General features: G+C 48.1%; 1 protein-coding gene across 1 annotated transcript; it reads right to left on the bottom strand.

Annotated features, from left to right (window-relative positions):
* Positions 1-9,170: 9,170 nt before the first annotated feature.
* LOC144119953 (organic cation transporter 1-like) lies at positions 9,171-13,679 on the bottom strand. Its single transcript, XM_077652451.1, has 2 exons — positions 13,380-13,679; positions 9,171-10,583 (listed from the first exon to the last, which is right to left on the bottom strand). Exons 1-2 carry the CDS (start codon positions 13,677-13,679, stop codon positions 9,171-9,173), a joined length of 1,713 nt encoding a protein of 570 aa, XP_077508577.1.
* Between the last annotated feature and the right edge of the window lie 5,566 nt (positions 13,680-19,245).

Below are 19,245 nucleotides of genomic sequence, written 5' to 3'. Positions count from 1 at the left end.
ACTGGCGCATTCATTCGCTATCAAGCGCACATGTCCAGGACAGGCCACAACGCAATTCGTAAATGCGCCCAACAAATAAAGGTTGTTTAAAATGCGAAACGAAACGCTCGCAATTTCTACTGACGCGGTGCACGCACCTGTTTCGCGCGGTCAGGGCGACAAGGTTCCAACGGAAAAGTAGGAAATTTTTCACTACATCGCGCCACTTGTCGTAGAATTCGCTCAGTCATAGCATGTGAAACTGCTTTAATAATGTGCATTTCGAAAGTGCCCTGAGGCGCACACACGACACCAAGCTGACCAAGCGACACAAAGCCTGAGCGCGGGAAAAAGCCAGTTGTGGGTTTCAACGCCACAACGCACTGTGCACACTCATCGTATTGCAAACTTATCGTCGTAAAGGGAGAATAACAGCTGCTGCGCAGCGGTCGTCGGGATGTCCATACTGGGAAGCTGTCAGGACGGTAGGGATACGTTCGTGGACTTTCGCTTGCACTTCGCAGGCAGACAACAGGAACTGTCACTCCTGTTGGGAGCGTTGCGGGCATCTGCGGCGCTGTGGTCTGAGATTAGAGGATGTAGCCCTTTCCTGCGATTTCCGTCCCTCTCACTGCTCTGAAAAGCACTTGCACATTCGACTGGCGAGTCTTGCATCCGCCTCAGATCGAGAGCTGCCCCCGCTCTGGTCGCTCTGAGAGAATCGGAGCGACCAGCCGAAGGTACCATTAAGAATATCCGATGGGGTGATGTGAAACCACGTGATGACATCCGATGGGGGTGTCGTAAGACCATGTGATACGCGTCATAACCACGTGGTCGTGTGGGTAAGCGTGTAGCGAAGCTGCCATGTAAGTACGTGCCATGTCACTAATGCAACCGCAACAACCGATTGTCAGCCTAAGTTTCGACAAAAACTTTCATATTACGTTTGCTTCATACGCCCCGATGTGAGAGAGCACGCTACTAATTTATTGGAACACAGTCTATTGCTGAAGCCGGGACACCTCTTAGCGAGTTTCATGACGTGCTGTATAGCTGGGGCAGCGCGGCTAACCAGTCCACCCGCGAAATATAGCGATTTCGTGATGAGATTTGACACAGGAAATGGGTGAGCACGGTTGCTCAAGATTTCCAGCTCATGTTGGCAGGTGTCCCGGATGTAGTGCATGGCCTGTGTTAGGGTGGCTAGAATGAGAAGGTGTGAAGATCGCGGCGCTTTCTCTCGGCCGCGCGTGACACCGATGCTGCCAGGGGGAATGCGGCGCTGCTACTAGCGGCGCGGTAAGCTCAGCCTCGTCGGCCTTGCACGCGCCGTAGCAGTTAGTTGAGAGAAAGCGGACGCCAACCAATATTTTTAACTTTACCCAGCATCAGTTTTCCCTCAACTATCTCAAGAACCCAACCAGACGGACTTCCGTCGAGGATGTTTTCGTTCAAGCCATAGCCACCGTAGCAGTTGTTCAATTCTCTTCGCCTGTATTGGAGTGTCTATAGCAGCATTTTTTTATGTGAGGTCGAGATGCCTTCAACAGCAAAAGTGGCTGTAGGCCATCACAGCTAGGCTGAGCGACACAGCGACGCGCGGCTGATATATTACGTACATTGCACGTTATGTGGCTAAGAAGGGTGTTTTGACAGCTCACTGTGAAGCCTGCAGAGGCTCCAGGGACTCCAGAACAGGGGGTGGGGGCGGTTGCCTCCTAGCATTTCTCCAGAGGGGGCAGCGCCCCCTCCCCCCCCCCATGTCTCCAACTTCTTGCACTCAGATCAGATTACTGACAAACGCTTCAATTTTAGGACATGTAAAGCACAGTGAGGCCGAGCTCGTTCGATCGCTACTCAGCCTTAAAACGTTTCATTTCAGTAACCTAATTAAACCAATCATGTCCCAGCAGAAATTGTTAGCTCAGTTCATGAGCATGATTACTAGCATTGAAACAGTATGAACAAACCTTTTTAATGCAGTCGATCACTCCTCATCTGTATATACATCTTTATATAAATAAAAGTTGGCCATTTCAATTCAGGTTTCATATGCATTACAAATACGCTTTTGGAAAGCGAAAAATGAAAATATAAACAGAAAGTAAATAAAATAATAAATCATTTAAATAAAGCATGAAATAAATAAACAAACTAAAAAACCGGAAGACCCGCCTCCCCCCTCATCGAAAAAACTTCCGGAGTCCCAGCAGAGCAGCATGTGCCCCTGTGATAAAGGAAAGGCAACATACACAAAAAATAACTTCCAGCTAAGGCAACTGATGAGTGGGACCTTGGGGGGCCTTTTAAAGCGAAAGCTTTATTGGCCGCAAACTCGCGATTTGGCCGTGGCGGTACTCCACCGAGGCGCGTGACGTCACAATGCGCGCCTCGCCGCGGAAGGTTACTGTGCTTCGCGCGCTCGCCGCGCCATCTGGCATGATGTCACACTGCGCTCCTCGCCGCCGCCGCCGTTTGGTAGGACGTGACACCGCGTTCCTCATCGTTGCGCTCGCCTCCGCTCGCCTCGACAGCTGCGTCGCATGCGTGATAAGATGTCACAGGATTGAAAACGAGAGCTGGCGTGCGCCGCAACCACAGTTGAGGCGACAGTATGGACGGCGACAATTCTGTTAAGCAGGAGGAGGCCTGGAATCGACAGCGGAACGGGATGACCAGGGAATGAATCGTCCAGGTAACAGACGAACTGCGCGCTGAACGACTGGCTAAACGCCGCCGTGAATATGCGGCCGCAAGACAGGCACGTTTAACGTCCGGTGTCTCGACCGCTAGCAGCTGCGACAGCAGCCGGAGGAGAGACCTGAGTCCTGCTTCACTGAAGACGGCCCGTGATGAACGATGGAATGCGACCAAGAGACTTCAGCGGTGGGCCCAAGAAACCGGAGAACAACGTGCCGTTAGCCTAGAGAATAGGCGTAAGGGTGACGCGACCCCTTCAATCCTCGGATAGCCTCGGTGCTGAAATCATACATGGACCTACAGGTCATGCTGGTCGTTTATATGTCTGTGCTTCATATGTTGTGGAGTATGTGAACAAGGCCGACCGGGGAGTTTCACACTTGCTTTGCGACATATATCCTGGCATAGCCGAGCTAAGCACTGCCATTTTTTTACATCCGTCAGTATCATATTTTACAATTATCTTGTTAACGTCCTGGAAAACAAGCTTGCATTCAGCCGAGCGCTCTTGCATGCCGAGGCTGCGGCAGAGATTCTACAGTCAATTGGTGATGGGCCAAAAATTGGTTTTTCTGAGCATTCTGTTGCGCTGACAGCATCAGGTGTACATTTTTATTGCCTCACAAGGATTCACTTTTTGCTTAAGGGTATAATTTAAGTCAGGAGGATAGTGAGCAGAAACGGAAAACACTGAAACCTTGTGATGTAGATCAAACTTTGCAAATGCCCCCCCCCCCCCCCTCCAGGTAAAAATATTTGTTAATGGTATCCTGCTTTCTAACGCTTTCATCTGGTCCCAGAAGGAAGCCGTCTGGTTTGCTGCTATTTTAAATGGTCCATGTAGGGCACCAAATGGTGTCTTGCTTGGATTTACTGGTCCAAGAAAGCCTTCTGGTTTTGAGCTGGGGTCTACTGGTCCCAGAAGGGAACCAATTCCGGTTTGCTGCTTGTTGAAATTGGGCCTTCACTTAATTGTAAATAAACGATTTCATGGTCAGATGTGTTGCATCATTGTATAGAATCGTCGGAGATTATGAGCGTCAAGATGGCATGCATGCTACAGGTTCGCAAGCGGCGACAAAAACTGGTTTGTGCGTTAATTGGGGCGCCTTCAACCAATGCGACTGCATTACGTTGCGAGGTCCTACGGCACGCATTACAACCTGCTCTTTTCGCCGTAGTGGCTGCGCTTCGATGGTAGCGCAACGCAGAGAGTCAGTGCACGTTAAAGAAACCCATGTGGTTAAAATCATTTCGAAACCTTCCACTACGGCGTCTTTCATATCCTGGGCAGCGTCTCGAAATGTGCACGCACAAAACGCGCTTCAGTCCAGCTATGGAATGCAAACTGGGCTTGCAAGTAAAGCAGCACATTTCACGGCAATAATGATGCGAGCTGACGAAACATTATTTTATGGTAAAGATTCACTCTCGCAGAAAACGCGCGATAAGCGAAACGGGCTCATTTTTCGGCTCAGTGGTAAAAGTATAGCCTACGCGATGCGCTCATTTCGGCTGCACGCCTTACCACGTCTCTGCCGTCAGCGCCGCCACGGCATCGGCGCGCTGCGGGGCCATGCTTCCTCGGCCGGTTTTCACACCTTCCCATTCTAGCCGCCTTACCTGTGTGCTGCTGAGGTGTGTTGTCATGCATTAGTCTGGGTTGGGTTTTGTGATGCATGAGTCGCTAAGCGTGCGTGATGTACCACAAAGAGAGTCAAAAATACCTGCTTTATTGTACCAAAAGATGTAAACGTTTTCGAAAACTTACGGTTTGTGGCAATATCTCGAAAAAAAAAACAGCGCAACAGAAACGAAGGATCACAGAAAGGAAACACATGAACAATCACTTTCCTTCTTTTAGTTGCTTTGTTTCGTTCTGTCAAAGTGCAATAGCAACTCGTCAACTATGCAGCGTTGCAACATGTGCTTTTAATGACCAATAGACACGTGATTTTCTTCTTGCAGCAAACTATAGTGGAAATGAGTGTGTAGTAAAATAGAGTAAACTACTCTTTTCTTTGCCTCTAAAGGTTCGTGCGTAAAAATACAGTGGTGTTTACTGTGACCACGTCTCCGCGTATTTCACAAAGGTGATCATCAGCCTGACTACGCCCACCGCAAGGCAAATGCCTCTCCTATGTCTCTCCAATTTACTCTGTCCTTTCCCAGCAGCGCCCACCACATACCCGCAAACTTCTTAATCTTCTCCGCCCACCTACCCTTCTGCCGCCCCCTGCTACGCTTGCATTCTCTTGGAATTCACTCCGTTATCCTGAAAGACCAGCGGCTATCTTGCCTTCGCAATACATGCCCTGCCCGGGCCTATTTCTTCCTCTCGATTTCGACTAGGATGTCATTAGCCCGCGTTTGTTCCCTCACCCACTCTGGCCACTTCCGGTCTCTTAACGTTACACCTATCATTTTTCTTTCCATAGCTCGCTGCGTTGTCGTTTAGCTTGAGCTGAACCCTTTATTTAGCCTCCACGTTTCTGCCCCGTAGGTGAGTACTGGTAAGATACAGATGTCGCATTCTTTCCTCCTGAGGGATACTGGTAAACTGCAACTCGTGATCTGAGAGAACCAGCACCTCGCTGCTAATTGTGAACTACTGTTCCCTTTCTATAGACTGTTGAGCATCACTTTGTTTTTGTGCATGTTAATTTTCAGACCCACCATTCTGCTCTGCCCGTCTAACACATTGACCATGCTTTCTATTTCATCTCCTGAATGAGTCAGCAAGGCAATGTCATCAGCGAATTGCAGATTATTGAGGTATTCTCCATTATCTCTTATCCCATTCTCATGTCTTATGTAAGGTATGCGTATCTACTGCGAAGGGGACATGAAATCATTTTCATCAAACGTTTTTGGAGCTATACGATTTTCATTCGTCCGGGATAGGCCTTCCAGGTGCTGGTCGTTGTCTACTGCATCATACCATTTGATCTGTCATCTGCTTCTTATAGGTAACTATTTACTACAGCTTCCTGCAATCTTTGAAGAGGATGTTTCCTGACGCTCTTTGCGAGCACATGAAGTGCACACGTCAGCTCTTTCGTATACTGCTTATGCCTACATGGCTCGCTTAGAAGTTTTACTTGGCATCTCATTGAGGAGGGAGTAAATTTTCACACCTCGCCAATACACGAAATCTGAAACACTGCAATGTCGTTAACCAATCTGGAAGGCTCTTAACTATAGTTATCGCTGTGAAATACCACAACAGGTGAAGACAATTCTGGCTTGCAACACTAAGAGCTGTTGGCACGACGGAAAATGGGAAACGTCTACGCTTTGAGGTCTTGCCATCGGCACACCGGAAGCCTCAACATATCAGGTGCAAAAGCATAGCGCACCTAAGAACCGATGAAGAGAGCGATATATAACTCGAACACTAGTGTTCCGTCATTCGGTTAACTGACACTGCAGTGTGTCTTGAATAAGTCCCCTCTTTACAGACACCTCAAATAAATTAGTCTCAAACGCTGACAATAAAGGAAACAAGGCATTTACACTACCACCACTAAGCAGGTCTGTCGCAAGCATTTGATCTTGGAACAGACCAAGCCAGTCATCCTTCACATAATGTCTCCGACACAAGGCACACTCAGTCAAGTGGCTAAGTAGTAGATTGCATATAAATGCCTGCATGTATGCCCACTCTAGGGGTGGTGGTCTCGCTCAAAACGAAGCACGCGGCGACAACACCGGAGTACGTGCAAACCTTAGGAGATCGAACTAACCCGGCCGCCAGATACGGTCGCGGGACGAGCCGTATCTCCTTTCTTTAAGCGAAATTTATTGCCCCAGGGCATCAATGATGGGTGAAGGTGTGATGAATGATGCAGTAGAGATTAAATGAATGGAAAAAGGTTAGCTGATATGATGAAGTCCATTAGAGAAATGGCACGGTCCCTGTGTGCAGGCAATGTATGAAGCAGGGTTGCTTGGTGAAAGACCTGCTACCATCAGGTGCCGGATCCTTGTAGGCTTGAGAGCTGGGAAGTCCCACAGTAAGTGATGAATGTCGGCCTCAATGTCCTCGTGTTTACATATCGGACACCCTGGCCGAGGAAACAATTCTCGGTACTGAGGCCACTTCCGAGTGATGGCTGGTGTGAGGGCAACCCCGATCCGGATCCTCCTAAGCGCAACCTCCTCTGCACGGGTAAGACCGCGGGGGAGGGTTGCCGCACACGGAGGGATGAGAGCACGTGTGCGGCGCCGGAGGAGTTCTTTTCTTGATGAGAGGGGGTAAAATTGTCCAAATGAAGTAGCCGAGGCGGTGATGAGTGTATTCGCAAGGCGGGTCACTAAATCTGCCTGGCTTTGATAGGTCAGCAGATCCTGTGGGACGCACTCAATACGTACTGGCTGCGGGTTGCGTGCCGCGAGCCGGGGGATATCCTGGCGTATCGTTGGACAACGGCTAACACGTCGTAGCAACCGGACAACTTGAAGGGCGTCAGTGCGGATGACAACGCGGGCCGTAGGGAGCATAGTTATGCCGGCCACGGAGCAGAGTGATTGTTGAACTGCAACAAGCTCAGCAGAAAAGCAACAACCAAATAGCCCAGTAACGCAGCCAGTATCAACGGATAACAAATCTCTCAGCTCCACGCTCTCGCTAGTATGACAAACTTGCCACTAGACATATCTGGAATCAAGCATAGGCTTCCCGGTGAACACGCACGAGACCTGAAGAAGTGCACATATATCACGACGAACACACGCAGATATCAAGAATGGGACACACTATTAAACAGTTTCATGCAATTGGGACTGGGTCAGCGTCGCGGACTTGTTAGCAGTTCGTGCCAAACACACTAGTAGACGAATCTTTCCATATCTTTGGCGGCTCTAGAAACAGTCACTATTCAGCACGTTCCCGCCGCGCATTTCATATAAAGAAGCGACCGTTTCGATCGAATACTTAAACATATATGTATTTAAAAAATCTATAGTGGAAATCAAACAAAATAAAGTCTCTAAATCTGTCATAGCGCTAAGTGGTGCTCAGGCAAGCTATACAAGTAGGGCCGCCAAGTAACGCAAAATGTTGCTGAAACATTATCTTAATGGCCGCACTGTCAGAGTGAAACGTTGCATGAATATTGCTCATGTCACTTTCGTTGATCACCCGGTAACGTTGCACACTAACGTCAGTACAACATTTCGGGTAACAATAAGTACACAAAGTAACGTAGCCTCTTAATGTGTGTCGGCTGTCGGGCAATACTACGTGAAAAAAATGCAAATGTGAAGCGCAGAGAGCTTTTCAAAGTAACTGATAGCAAGCAACTTGCTCATTTTTTACAGTGCATTCACAAACGTAATTTACACAGCAAGCACTTCCTCGGCGAACAATAATAATGCATGAAACACTATCCTACAGCAACATTACGAACCAGAAAACTCCACCGCGCTACGCTCACATACGTATGAGTGAATTTCAGCAAGCTTATATATTACCCACATGAGGCCCTGGTTTTAGTGCCAGCGATGCTCACCAATCAAGCGAAGTAGTTTCGTGCGTTTCAGACATTCTGATGGCAAAAATTAGAAATACAAGTGAGCATGATCATGTTGATACCTTTTTATTAAAAAGCCGTATTACGCGCTGCTGTCGTTGTGCGAGAATTATCGAACTGCATAACATAAAAATGGACATGCTAATTCTCAAGAAGTCGCCTTTCCAAGCACTGCTCTCATCTTGCTTTAATATCCTCCACTTACACTGCATTCACTTAGCTCAGAGAGGCAGCACGAATCAATAAACTACATTACCGGGGCACCATTGGCCTCGTCAGTATTATATGCTGCAAGTAATCTGTTCACAAACGTTGTCAAAAAATGGACTCCAAGACGTTGTCAAGATGTCTGCCCCCAAGGTTGGGCAAATGTATGCGCATAAACATCGTATTCATTTCATCCTGGAACATTCAAACAATGTCCTTGAGGCAGCGTTGTGTGATCACATTTTGTTGCCCAACGTTGCATGGTAGTTGTTACAACGTTGAAGGAACATTACGCGCAACTTCGGGCAAACCACCAGAGGCAAGCTATCGAACAGACCTACTGCTATAAACATGCTATTCTTTCTGGCAACTTTACTGCCGACGTAGTATTGACAGAAAAACGCGCAGCATTGCTGGCTCGAACTACGTACGCTATATGCTCAAGCGGCGACGATACCAAATGGCGCTGAACAGTTTTTTTGCATTTGCCTGAAAAAAAGGTGTTGTATAGCAAATCAGCTGCAACCAAGCTAAACCAGAGCATCTGCAGTTCCCAGTTCAACGCTTTTGGCTATATCTTTTATTATTACGCAAATATCTATGGCGAGCTCATCCTTTCGTCAAAGGCGGAAATAAAGATTTTTCATGATCAGCTGGGGTTGCTGTTTTTTCGCTGCTAACAGAAAGCTGGTTTATACATTTTTTTTATCTCGATTTAAGACGCCGTGCATACTCAAGAGTGCACAGCTAGGTCATCATGGGGCCGATGCATTGGTCAACCTCGGTTGTCGCTCCTGGGATTTTCCCTTTTTTTCGCACCGCGAAAAACGAGAGAGACTTTTCGAGCTCCTCCTTCCGCTCCATTTCGGTCATAGCTCGAATCGGGGCAGCTTTCTTGGGCTTCTCGATGAACACTTCGGGCAGCCAGTGGACGACCCCGATGCTCAACATTGTCGTGAATGCCGCGAACACGCTGAAGGCGGCGTTCGCGTTCCGCCCGGAGAGCATGATGAGGGAGACGCTGGACAGCGTTCCGGCACCACCGAAGAAAATGGACAGGCTCACGCCGATGCTTCGAATATGGTTGGGGAAGATATATCCTACGTAGCACAGGGCCACGCTAATCGCAACCGACACGGCAACCTTCATGCCTGCGTGTACGAAGGGAATGGCCGGATTGTAGTCCCTGCTGATCACCGCCGCCTCGGCCAAGGCGCAGCTGCCCACGACGGCGAGCAGCGCGGCCAGCGTGTAGCGCAAGCCGCACTTGGTCATGGCCCAGTAGGTGGCCGCGTAGAAGGCAGTCGAGAGGAAGACGTGCGCCACATGCCAGCGGAGAGCCGTCGCTCTGTCCCTAACCAAGACTCCAAAGTAGACGGCGCTCAGCGTAAACCTGGCGATGAAGACGGACACCGCACGGCGACGCATCTTTACCGTTTCGATGATGCCCTCCACTGCGGATGTGGAGGCCGCGGATGAGTGGCTGCGGTCTATCTTCCCCAGCTGGGTCATGATCACTGTTAGGGTTGCCCTGGCCTTGTTCATGTCCACGCCGTTGAGCTGGGCCGCTCTCAGGATGGCCACTTCGGCGTCGCGCATGTTACCAGTGGTGAGGAGCCACGCGGGTGACTTCTCCTGCAGGCAGCACCAGGTGGCGCACATGGCCGTCGGAACGAGGAGCAGTCCCTGGGCGAGCAGCCAGCGCGGTTCCAGCAGCGGAACGCCGTGCACAAGCGGCGGCACCACTGTGGCCGCCACGGCAGTGTGGAGCAGAGTGAAGAGCGAGCGCCACGCGTTCCCGGTCACCTCGTGCAGCAGGATGAATGTGAGGATGTATGTGGCGGAGCCAGCCGATACGGCCACGATGCGGGTGACGACTAAGGAGGCGTACGTGGTCGCCGCGCTGCTGCCTACGGAGGAGAGAAGCAGGACGAAGGCGCAGGCCAGCAGGACGGGCCTCCTGCCCACGCGGTCGGACAAGAAGCCAGCCACGGGCGCCAAGAATGTGTAGCCCACGACGTATGCGTGGGAGGACAAGTCGTACAGGCGCCGCCGCTCGCACACGAGGTCGAATAGGCTCACGATGCTGTCCCTCTTGTCGGCGGTGTCGTAGTCCCATTTGTGGCAAGGCACGGCTGTCCTGTTTTCCAGGAGGCTGTCCTGCGGGCCGCGAGAAAATCTCAAGAATGTCACATTGGAAGCATAGCACTTCTTTAGGATCAGAATTACTAAGGCAATAGTGTTAAAGTATCAGTTCTGCAGAAAATTCGGTATTGGTGTTGTAACCGGAAAATTACTGACGTGGCACAATAGAGGAATCAGCGTTATTAATGGTGACAAATTCAACAGAACAAGGAAATCCACGGATCCAGTTAAGAACTGTAGGCTCAATGTTCAGGACACTTAATCTACGTAAGAGCAGTGAGTTATTAACTTTATCGAATGCTTTAAGACATTCAAGAAGTATGCAGTCAGATGAAAAAGCGGAGTCCATTTAGAAGTGCAAGTCGTAAGTGAAGGAAAGCAATTGAATGTGACAAGAGAAAAACTTTCTAAAGCCATGCTCTGTTACAGAAAAGAAATTATCCTGCACAAAATTAACATGTGTAAATATATATATACCATTATTTTGCATGCTATTGATCTCAAGGATATGGGATCTCAAAGATATGTGTTCTTTATCTCCGGCTTATCTTCAGTCTCCCAGTCTTCAGTCGTACATCATGATGATATGATTGTGAGAATATGCATTTCATGATGATAAAACTGTACTGTTTAGGATTCCGTATAAATCGGCCGTTTATACCATCAATTCCGCTACAAGGTGCTAGTTTCAAATTGATTATCGGTATGATGCGTTGCAAGTCGAATATGGTGAGATCCATCGCAAAATTATCGCACAGCTGGAGATCGGGACGTTGGGTAACATTGGTGGATGAAGGAGGAAACGACTTAATGAAATTATCATTCAGGGCAGTAGCACAGAGGTGGTCGGCAGCTGGTTCGTCAGTGGGTGCGATAACCACACTTTATTGGTGTTTCCAGTATTTAGGATGTTCAATAGGGTTACTTTAAAGAAGGTGGATATAGTTGAGTTCTCTGCTTAATATTTTAAAGCAGCGGTTTTGTATGTTCCCTAATGGGCAGGTTTTAATGAATATTTAGCAGTTCCAAAAAGAATTTTGTTTGTGTTAGAAAATCGTTTAAATATCAGTTATACCATGGAGCATGGCTATTGGAATACACACGACGAATAGGGATAAGACGATGAATCAGTTAAGGCACTTTGCTTCGGTACATGCACCGGTTTGTTTCAACTGAGCACTCGAGATGACCTGTTAAGAAAATGTCTAAAAAGGAACCCAGATATAATTGCTACAAAATGATCTTTGTTATAGTCGATAATGGTCTTGGAGCGTTTTGACAACGCTGCATGCGATAAATCGAACGTGAAATGCAAGATATCGTGATCGCTCAGGCAGGGAATTTATAGTATTATGTGTGACATGGTATCATCAGATGATGTTAGTAGCAGATCGAATAAAAAAAAAGTCTTTTTGTGGCAGCGACTCACGCGAACATCGTGTTATCAGCAAGTAACCAACGATACGTTGGCGCAGATATAAAGTAGCTGACTGGACGAGTTTGTCTTTTTTACTTTGCTGTGCGCTTTTTTTCGCTCCAGTGTAGTTCGCCGTTCCTGTCATGAAGCGTGCGGCCGGAAACAGCAGCATCGCCCTCGGCGAATCCCATGTCGCCTGTGTAAATGTGCGAGTCCGTAGCAGAAGATATGCTGCCCCCGATCCCATCGCTCAGTGTGCTGGCGGGGGGGGGGGGGGGGGGGGGGGGACAATCACCCCCCCCCCCTGCAGTCGGCGCCTATGAGCATGCGAAAATATCCGTCTTCAATTACCTGCATGCAATGAATACTTTGTCTTTGCTTATGCCAAGGTGCCATGCATACAAAGCTAGGGTTGCACGCCAAACAAGGTTTTCATGCACAAGTGCCTGTTACTAGTAAAAAACTACAAGAGGCACTTAAGTCTGCTTACGTCGTATGAATGCGAAAGCATTGTTGCGTTTGTGGTTTGTGCGTTTGTGTAATGTAATTCCCGTTGGCCACTAAGCTGCACACCATTCCGAGCTTTTTGGGTTAATACCCAAGTATGCAGAATTGGTCATTTTCTACTTGGCATTCATAGGTGGCGACGTGTCCTCATACCTCTCTCTACCAGCGCAGTGGCGCTGCGGTTAAGAGATGCGCCACTGTACTGGATGCAGCTTGCGCGGCGCTTCTCCGAAGAGCCCAGCTTACACGATTTACCGAGTAGCTCAGGAAGCCTCCGTTAAGTGTCCATACTTTCTGTTAACATTTTCTGATAAGGCCAAGCATGAGCCAGATAATTCTTACGCATGATACTGAGTGTGGCTGATGAGGTTAGTGCCTGGCACTTGCTTAACGGGTTAGTAAATGTTTATTCCAGCAAGAAATGAGCTTGGACAGCGTTTGTAATGCGAAGGCTAGATAAACGAGTGCCGTTAAGGGTAACAGACTGGATTCCAAGGGAAGGGAAGCGTTGCAGGAGTGAGCAGAAAGTAAGGTGTGCGGATGAGGTTAAGAAGTTTGCAGGTGTATGGTGGGTGCAGCTGGCACAGGACAGGGATATGGGAGAGGCTTTTCTCCTGTTGCGGGCGTAGTCGCGCTGATGATGATTAGGATGAAATTTTTATACCGCCAACTTTACTTCCTTTAGTTACTAACAAGGTAGTAATGTATGACACAGTTACCACCTATTTTGTTAACTACAATTAGCTTTTTTTAGCTGAGTGTCGATTTTAATGGTAGGCCACACTCATCTTCATGGTGTTAAACCCTACGCATACAGTGCTGTACCATGTATTCGGTGTTATCACCGTAGAATGCTATCACCGTGGAATGGACAAGTTCTTCCAGGCCTCGGCAGACAAGTGGGCCAAGCCTTTGGGCGGTCGGCACCAGTGGTCCACGGGTCGGCCGATGAGCTGGTACGCCTTGAACTGAAAGAGCGGCGCAACTACGCACAGGATGCCGCACGTCAGGAACCGGCGCTGGTAGGCGCCGTGGCCCAGTACGATGTAGACGCTCTCCTGGATCCCGGCCAACGAATACTGGGGCACGAAGCCGTCGAGGAGGCTGTCTTCGATGACGATGCTGCCCTCTCTCGCCCGCTTTGTCGAGCTAGCATAGCTACTGGCGGCGCAGGAGCTGGCGTCCATTCCGCTCGATTGCCTCGGCGAAGGAGCGAGTGTGTCGCAACGCAGTGCTCAGGGTTTTGTGGTAGTTGCCTCAAAAGCGATTGCAGGGTTGCCTTCTCAGAAAGCACGAAGCACGAGCCGGCGCGAGAGGTGGGCTATTCTCTTCTTTTCAGCGGCGTCCATACCCGAAGCGACCGGGTGGTCGAGGTCGAAATAGTGCTGCAGCTTTACGCTGCGTTTCGCACCCAAAAACAGTCATAACCAGAGAGATTAGTATAGAAGTAAAATAGAAAATATATCATGCGCTCTCACTGAACATTTGTTTTAAAAAGTCGTATTGTGCAACTTCTTTCTCCTCAGAAAAGAATCATAATCTGGTACGCTGTCTTGGGACAGAATCATACCTAACAATTTTGGACAAAAGCATTTTTGAGCGTGGAATCATTTATGAACGCAAATTTTTCAAATACTGCAAGATTTCACTATAACAATATGCATATCCGTAGATCACCCGACGGCAGTCCTGTATTTGTTTGCTTAAAAGGGAACAACGCAAATACAGGACGAAGAGAGGAACGTACAACGCAGGCGCTGACTTACAACTGATGTTTTCGAAAGATGAACACACATTTAGTAGTCTCGAGGCAAACTGTCAGCTGAGTCAACGTCACAGGCGGTGTAAAAGGCCGGAGAAAAGCGATAAAATCTTATAAGCTATAAAAGTTTTAACAGGGAACGATGCCTGTGGGAAGGGTGACATGAGAGAATGAAAACAAGATGCAGGTGAAGGATGGATAATGCGTAAAGAAGGAACGTCGCTGCCACTTTACGTAAAAGAGTTAAGAAGTAAAAAAGTGAGATAAAATCACTTGGCTAGATAGGCAGTTTCCTTTACAATAGGTTGATGGTCGGACTGCTGACACACGTGTCGCCCTGGTTTTGAATTAGGTAAGCTTCATGTATCTCACGTGTGCGCTTTCCGTAGTATCTATTCAAAATCCTTGTCCTGTCTTGGACTGACACGCAAGAGCACTTTTTGCAGTGAATGGCCAAGTTACTGCCTGTGCCAGTTCTCATTTTCTCATGTCACCGTTCCCAGATGCATCGTTCCTTGTTAAATCTTATAGCTGTTAAGATTTTATCGCTTTTATCCGGCCTTTCACACCGACCTTGACGTTGACTCAGCTGACAGCTTGCCTCGAGACTGCTCAATATGCGTGTGTATCTTTCGAATAAACATCATTTGTAAGTCACCGCCTGTGTTGTACGTTTCTCTGTTCGTCCTGTGTTTGCGCTGTTCCCTTCTAAGCAATGTTAAACCAACTAGCCCACAACAAAACCCTTGTATTTCTTTTCCTGCTAACGTCCTTGCTATCGTCAAAAGCGTTCGCCATTCATTTTCTAGGCAATCTTAAATGTGGGATGCGATAGACGGAAATATTTTAAAAATGTTTTTGCTATACCAGAAGACTGAACCATTAACTTAAATATTTCCGTAAGAGTGTGTTACAATTTTTAAAATTTTTATTCCAGAATGCTAGACGAGTGACGAGGAGCAAGAAGATGCGAGGAGAAGAAGAGAAGAGGGAGCCTTCGTGGACGGTGCGCGTCGTGTAGAGGAGATATCAACAATCTCAGTGGTGCACCAAATGCAGGTCGTAACGGGGATACACTAGCTATGGAGGAAATAGCGATAGCGCTAGCCGGAATGCACTTCGCATCGAAATACATAGTTACAGATTACCAGGAGGCTTATAGAAACTATATGCGTGGCAGAATCATCCCGCTAGCCTGAAAAATTATTAGTCAATGTAGGACTTCAGCTGCACGGAAGGAGCTAACATGGGTACCAGGTCACCAGGGAGTTGAAGCAAACGGGCGCGCACACGCTTCGGCCCGAGCTTTTCTTCCCTGGAGTCCTTCTACATGCTCGCTTACTGATTCAGGCTCCTCTTCTCCTTTAACAACATATTCAGAGATATTAGAGCATTTGTGCCTTGAGAGGCAGACACTCCATCTTGATGTATTGACGTTACATCGTGCCGTGTTTCCAATGTAACACTTACGTTACCATGTTTAAAGACTTCTGCCCCTGAAAAAAATGGAACTTTTCTTTGGCGTACAGCGTACGCGAAGGTAGCGAGGTCATGTGACTCATGTTAGGCGTCACACACACACACACACACACACACACACACACACACACACACACACACACACACACACACACACACACACACACACACACACACACACACACACACACACACACACACACACACACACACACACACACACACACACACACACACACACACACACACACACACACACACACACACACACACACACACACACACACACACACACACACACACACACACACACACACACACACACACACACACACACACACACACACACACACACACACACACACACACACACACACACACACACACACACACACACACACACACACACACACACACACACACACACACACACACACACACACACACACACACACACACACACACACACACACACACACACACACACACACACACACACACAAAACTTTTCTTGTGTCATGTTGTTGTTGTTTATGTACTTTCATTTTGCTGAAATAAACTACTACTTCTTTACACCTTCCGCTTAATATGGAAAAGCAAGCTGTGTAAAGAAGAAAACCTGACATGTAGTAGGGGCGTTATGAGAAGTTGAAAGGCCTTTGTTTCGTTTATGGCAAGGTTATAATACGGGGTCAAACGGAAATATTCGTAGAACGTGTCTGATGTCTAGCACCAGCATGCGCTACTGTTGTACAGTGCGTACTACAGAAGTAATTTCTGAGGGACCGTCGCAGAAGGCCGTGCAAGCGCATTTGCGCTTCTTACAATCTACCGGCCTGTGTGAAAGACTAACTGGAACGCCTTGTGTGTGTGTGTCTCCGTGTGTGCACGTTCCTTTTTTTCGCGTTTTCCTCTCTGTCATCTTTCTAACCCCTATCCCCCATCCCCAGTGTAGGGTAGCAAACCGGAGACTCACATCTGGTTAACCTCCCTGCGTTTCCTTTTCATTCTCTCTCTCTCTCTCTCTCTCTGAGGAATATTACATGTCTTTGACTCTGCCTAACGTAAGAAAAGTACATCGTGCCGTGGCGCTCCTTGGCCAAAGCTACCGTTGCGATTAAAATTGAGCATTATCATCGACGGAGGGACATTTGGGGATATCTAGTGGGCGTTTTGGACTTCACAAGTTGGTTACCTGTCGCACGCTAAGTGAATGTTGGTGGTTCAGTGTGCTGCGAGCGAGGTTTTGTGGAGACCCCGGCGAACATCATGCCGGTCTCCGAAAAAAAAAAGCCGCTTCTTTTAGTTGTCGAGCATGTTCGTGCGCCGAACGCCGTGAGCTCAGTTGTGCGTAAGCGCACCCTATCATGCGAATCGGGAACATCAGATTCCTTGCATAGGGGGCAACGCCCACCTGTTCACGTCACTCCGTGGCGCGCGTTCCCCATTACCACCTTTTTCCCGCGTACGCTGCGGTGCTCGCTGCTGCATAGCTGATGGGAATGCGTGTGGTGGTCCTGAATGTACGCGGAGCTTCACTGCAGACTATAGTTAGCATCTCTTAGCTGCACTGGGACGTACTGCACCGCTGACGATGTTATGCTGTAAAAAACGCTCTTCTAACTCAAAAAGCCTACTTTTGAAAAGTGTGCGAAGTTTCAGGTGAAGCGCCCTGTATATACATGCAAAGGTTTGGCTGAGTAGCCGACGAGGCTCCATAATGAAGGTTGCTGCAGCGGTCCAAGCGCAAACGAAGACCGTGCTGCTGCTTTTGGCTGTGCAGGAGCCCATAAAAGAAAGGGGGGAGGGGGGAGGTGGCGATCGGCTCCGACAGCAAGTGTAAATCAGCCTTGCGGGTGTTACGGACGTCAGCTTGCCGAGGGATACTCTTTCCAAAGCAGGATCTGGGAGGAAGAAAAATACTTTGTGGCCCATATCATCGCCGCAGTTTCAAGCAGGCTGGTTAAGGCTGCAGCTCGGCGCAGACGTTTTACCTTGCACATTTTACTTATTTATTTGAACCTCAAGGGTCTCTGACGGGACATTACATGAGGAGTGGGCGCAAGAACAGCGGTTAACAGTGAATGTTACATGGGAATGACATGGCTTCGTCGATGGCGGTCTTGAAATGGGCTGGATCAGGGATTAGTGCTAAGTCGAAGGGAAGGCCATTACAGTCGCGAGCTGTGTGAACAAAAAATGATTTCAGAAAAGTAGTAGTGCGGGCGCGATGCAGGATGACGCTGTTTGGACGCCTGTGCGGGGCGTTCGACGTACTGGCAGAATGAGCTTGCTGGCACGGGGTGAACAATGGAAAAACATGTGATAAAGGCAGAGACTTGAAATTCGGCGACGGGAAGCGAGAGAAAAAAGTTTTAATTGGAACTTCAAGGCGGATATGCTGGAGTATCGCGAGTATTTTGAAAGAATAAAGCGAGTGGCCCGATTCTGAACAGATTCAAGGGATGAGGTAAGGTTAGACTGATGGGGGTCAAATATTGCGCAGGCGTATTCAAGTTTAGGTCGCACAAATGTTTTATAAGCTAGTAATTTTAAGGAAGAAGGTGTCATGCGCAGGTTACGATGGAGATAACCAATTGCTCGATTAGATGAGTTTATTTGGTTAATGTGGTAAGACCACGATAAGTAACTAGCGAAGTTAATACCAAGATACTTAAGAGTTTCCAGAAATAATGGCAGTATCGTTAATTTTATAAGTAGGCGGAGTATAATTTGGGTGGCGGTGAAAAGAAATTTTCAGTCTTTATAGTATTTAGGGACATTAGCCACGTAGTGCACCATTGCTGTATGTTATCCAGGTCATTTTGGAGGATGTAAGCATCCGCGGCGTTATTTATGGGGCGGTAGAGTGATGTGGGCGAAGTCTCGCTTAAGGTTCTCGTAAACCATGCATGTCCGTGCCGAGATTTTTCTGCTCGTACACAATTAAGCAGTCTGGACTCATTTCTGAAGGGCGCAAATTTTGTCGTCGTGCATGTAATCCACACCTAATTGTGGACGGCTTAGTAGCAGGGAAGACATAATGGCAGGCAGACTTTTCAGCAGGTGGAAGTCGATGCTTTCCACTAAATTCTTTTTTCTTCTGAAATATGTTAATCTCTTCAGTGATGGCGTACGTAAGGGTACGCGGGATGCCGTTCAGAATATTTAGGGAAAAGAATATATGGGTATCAGTCTCCCTTAAGGGAAGGGAGGGGGGGGAATGTATATGCCGAAAACTCCTTAAAATATAAAACCCCATGAGTAGATCCCGATCACGTTCTCTGAAGGTTACATCCTTCAGCTCAACGCGTGAAATTAGCACAGCGCTCTCTGGCAAAGGCATCGAGCAGTGCGGATTAAACGTTCACTCTGGCACCTCCAGATCGCTGGTAAGACTACGTCAGTCACCGAAACAATCAACTTTGTCTCGGATCGAACTGCTCCGTTTAGCCCGACAAAATGAAACATGCACGTTAGAAGAAATGCACAAGGCAGGGAGAAGCACCATC

Source organism: Amblyomma americanum, chromosome 2 (genome assembly GCF_052857255.1).
Source record: "Amblyomma americanum isolate KBUSLIRL-KWMA chromosome 2, ASM5285725v1, whole genome shotgun sequence".
In the NCBI taxonomy this organism is placed as follows: domain Eukaryota; kingdom Metazoa; phylum Arthropoda; class Arachnida; order Ixodida; family Ixodidae; genus Amblyomma; species Amblyomma americanum.
The sequence above is the reverse complement of the archived record's forward strand: the minus strand, read 5'-3'. Positions and strand labels throughout refer to the sequence as shown.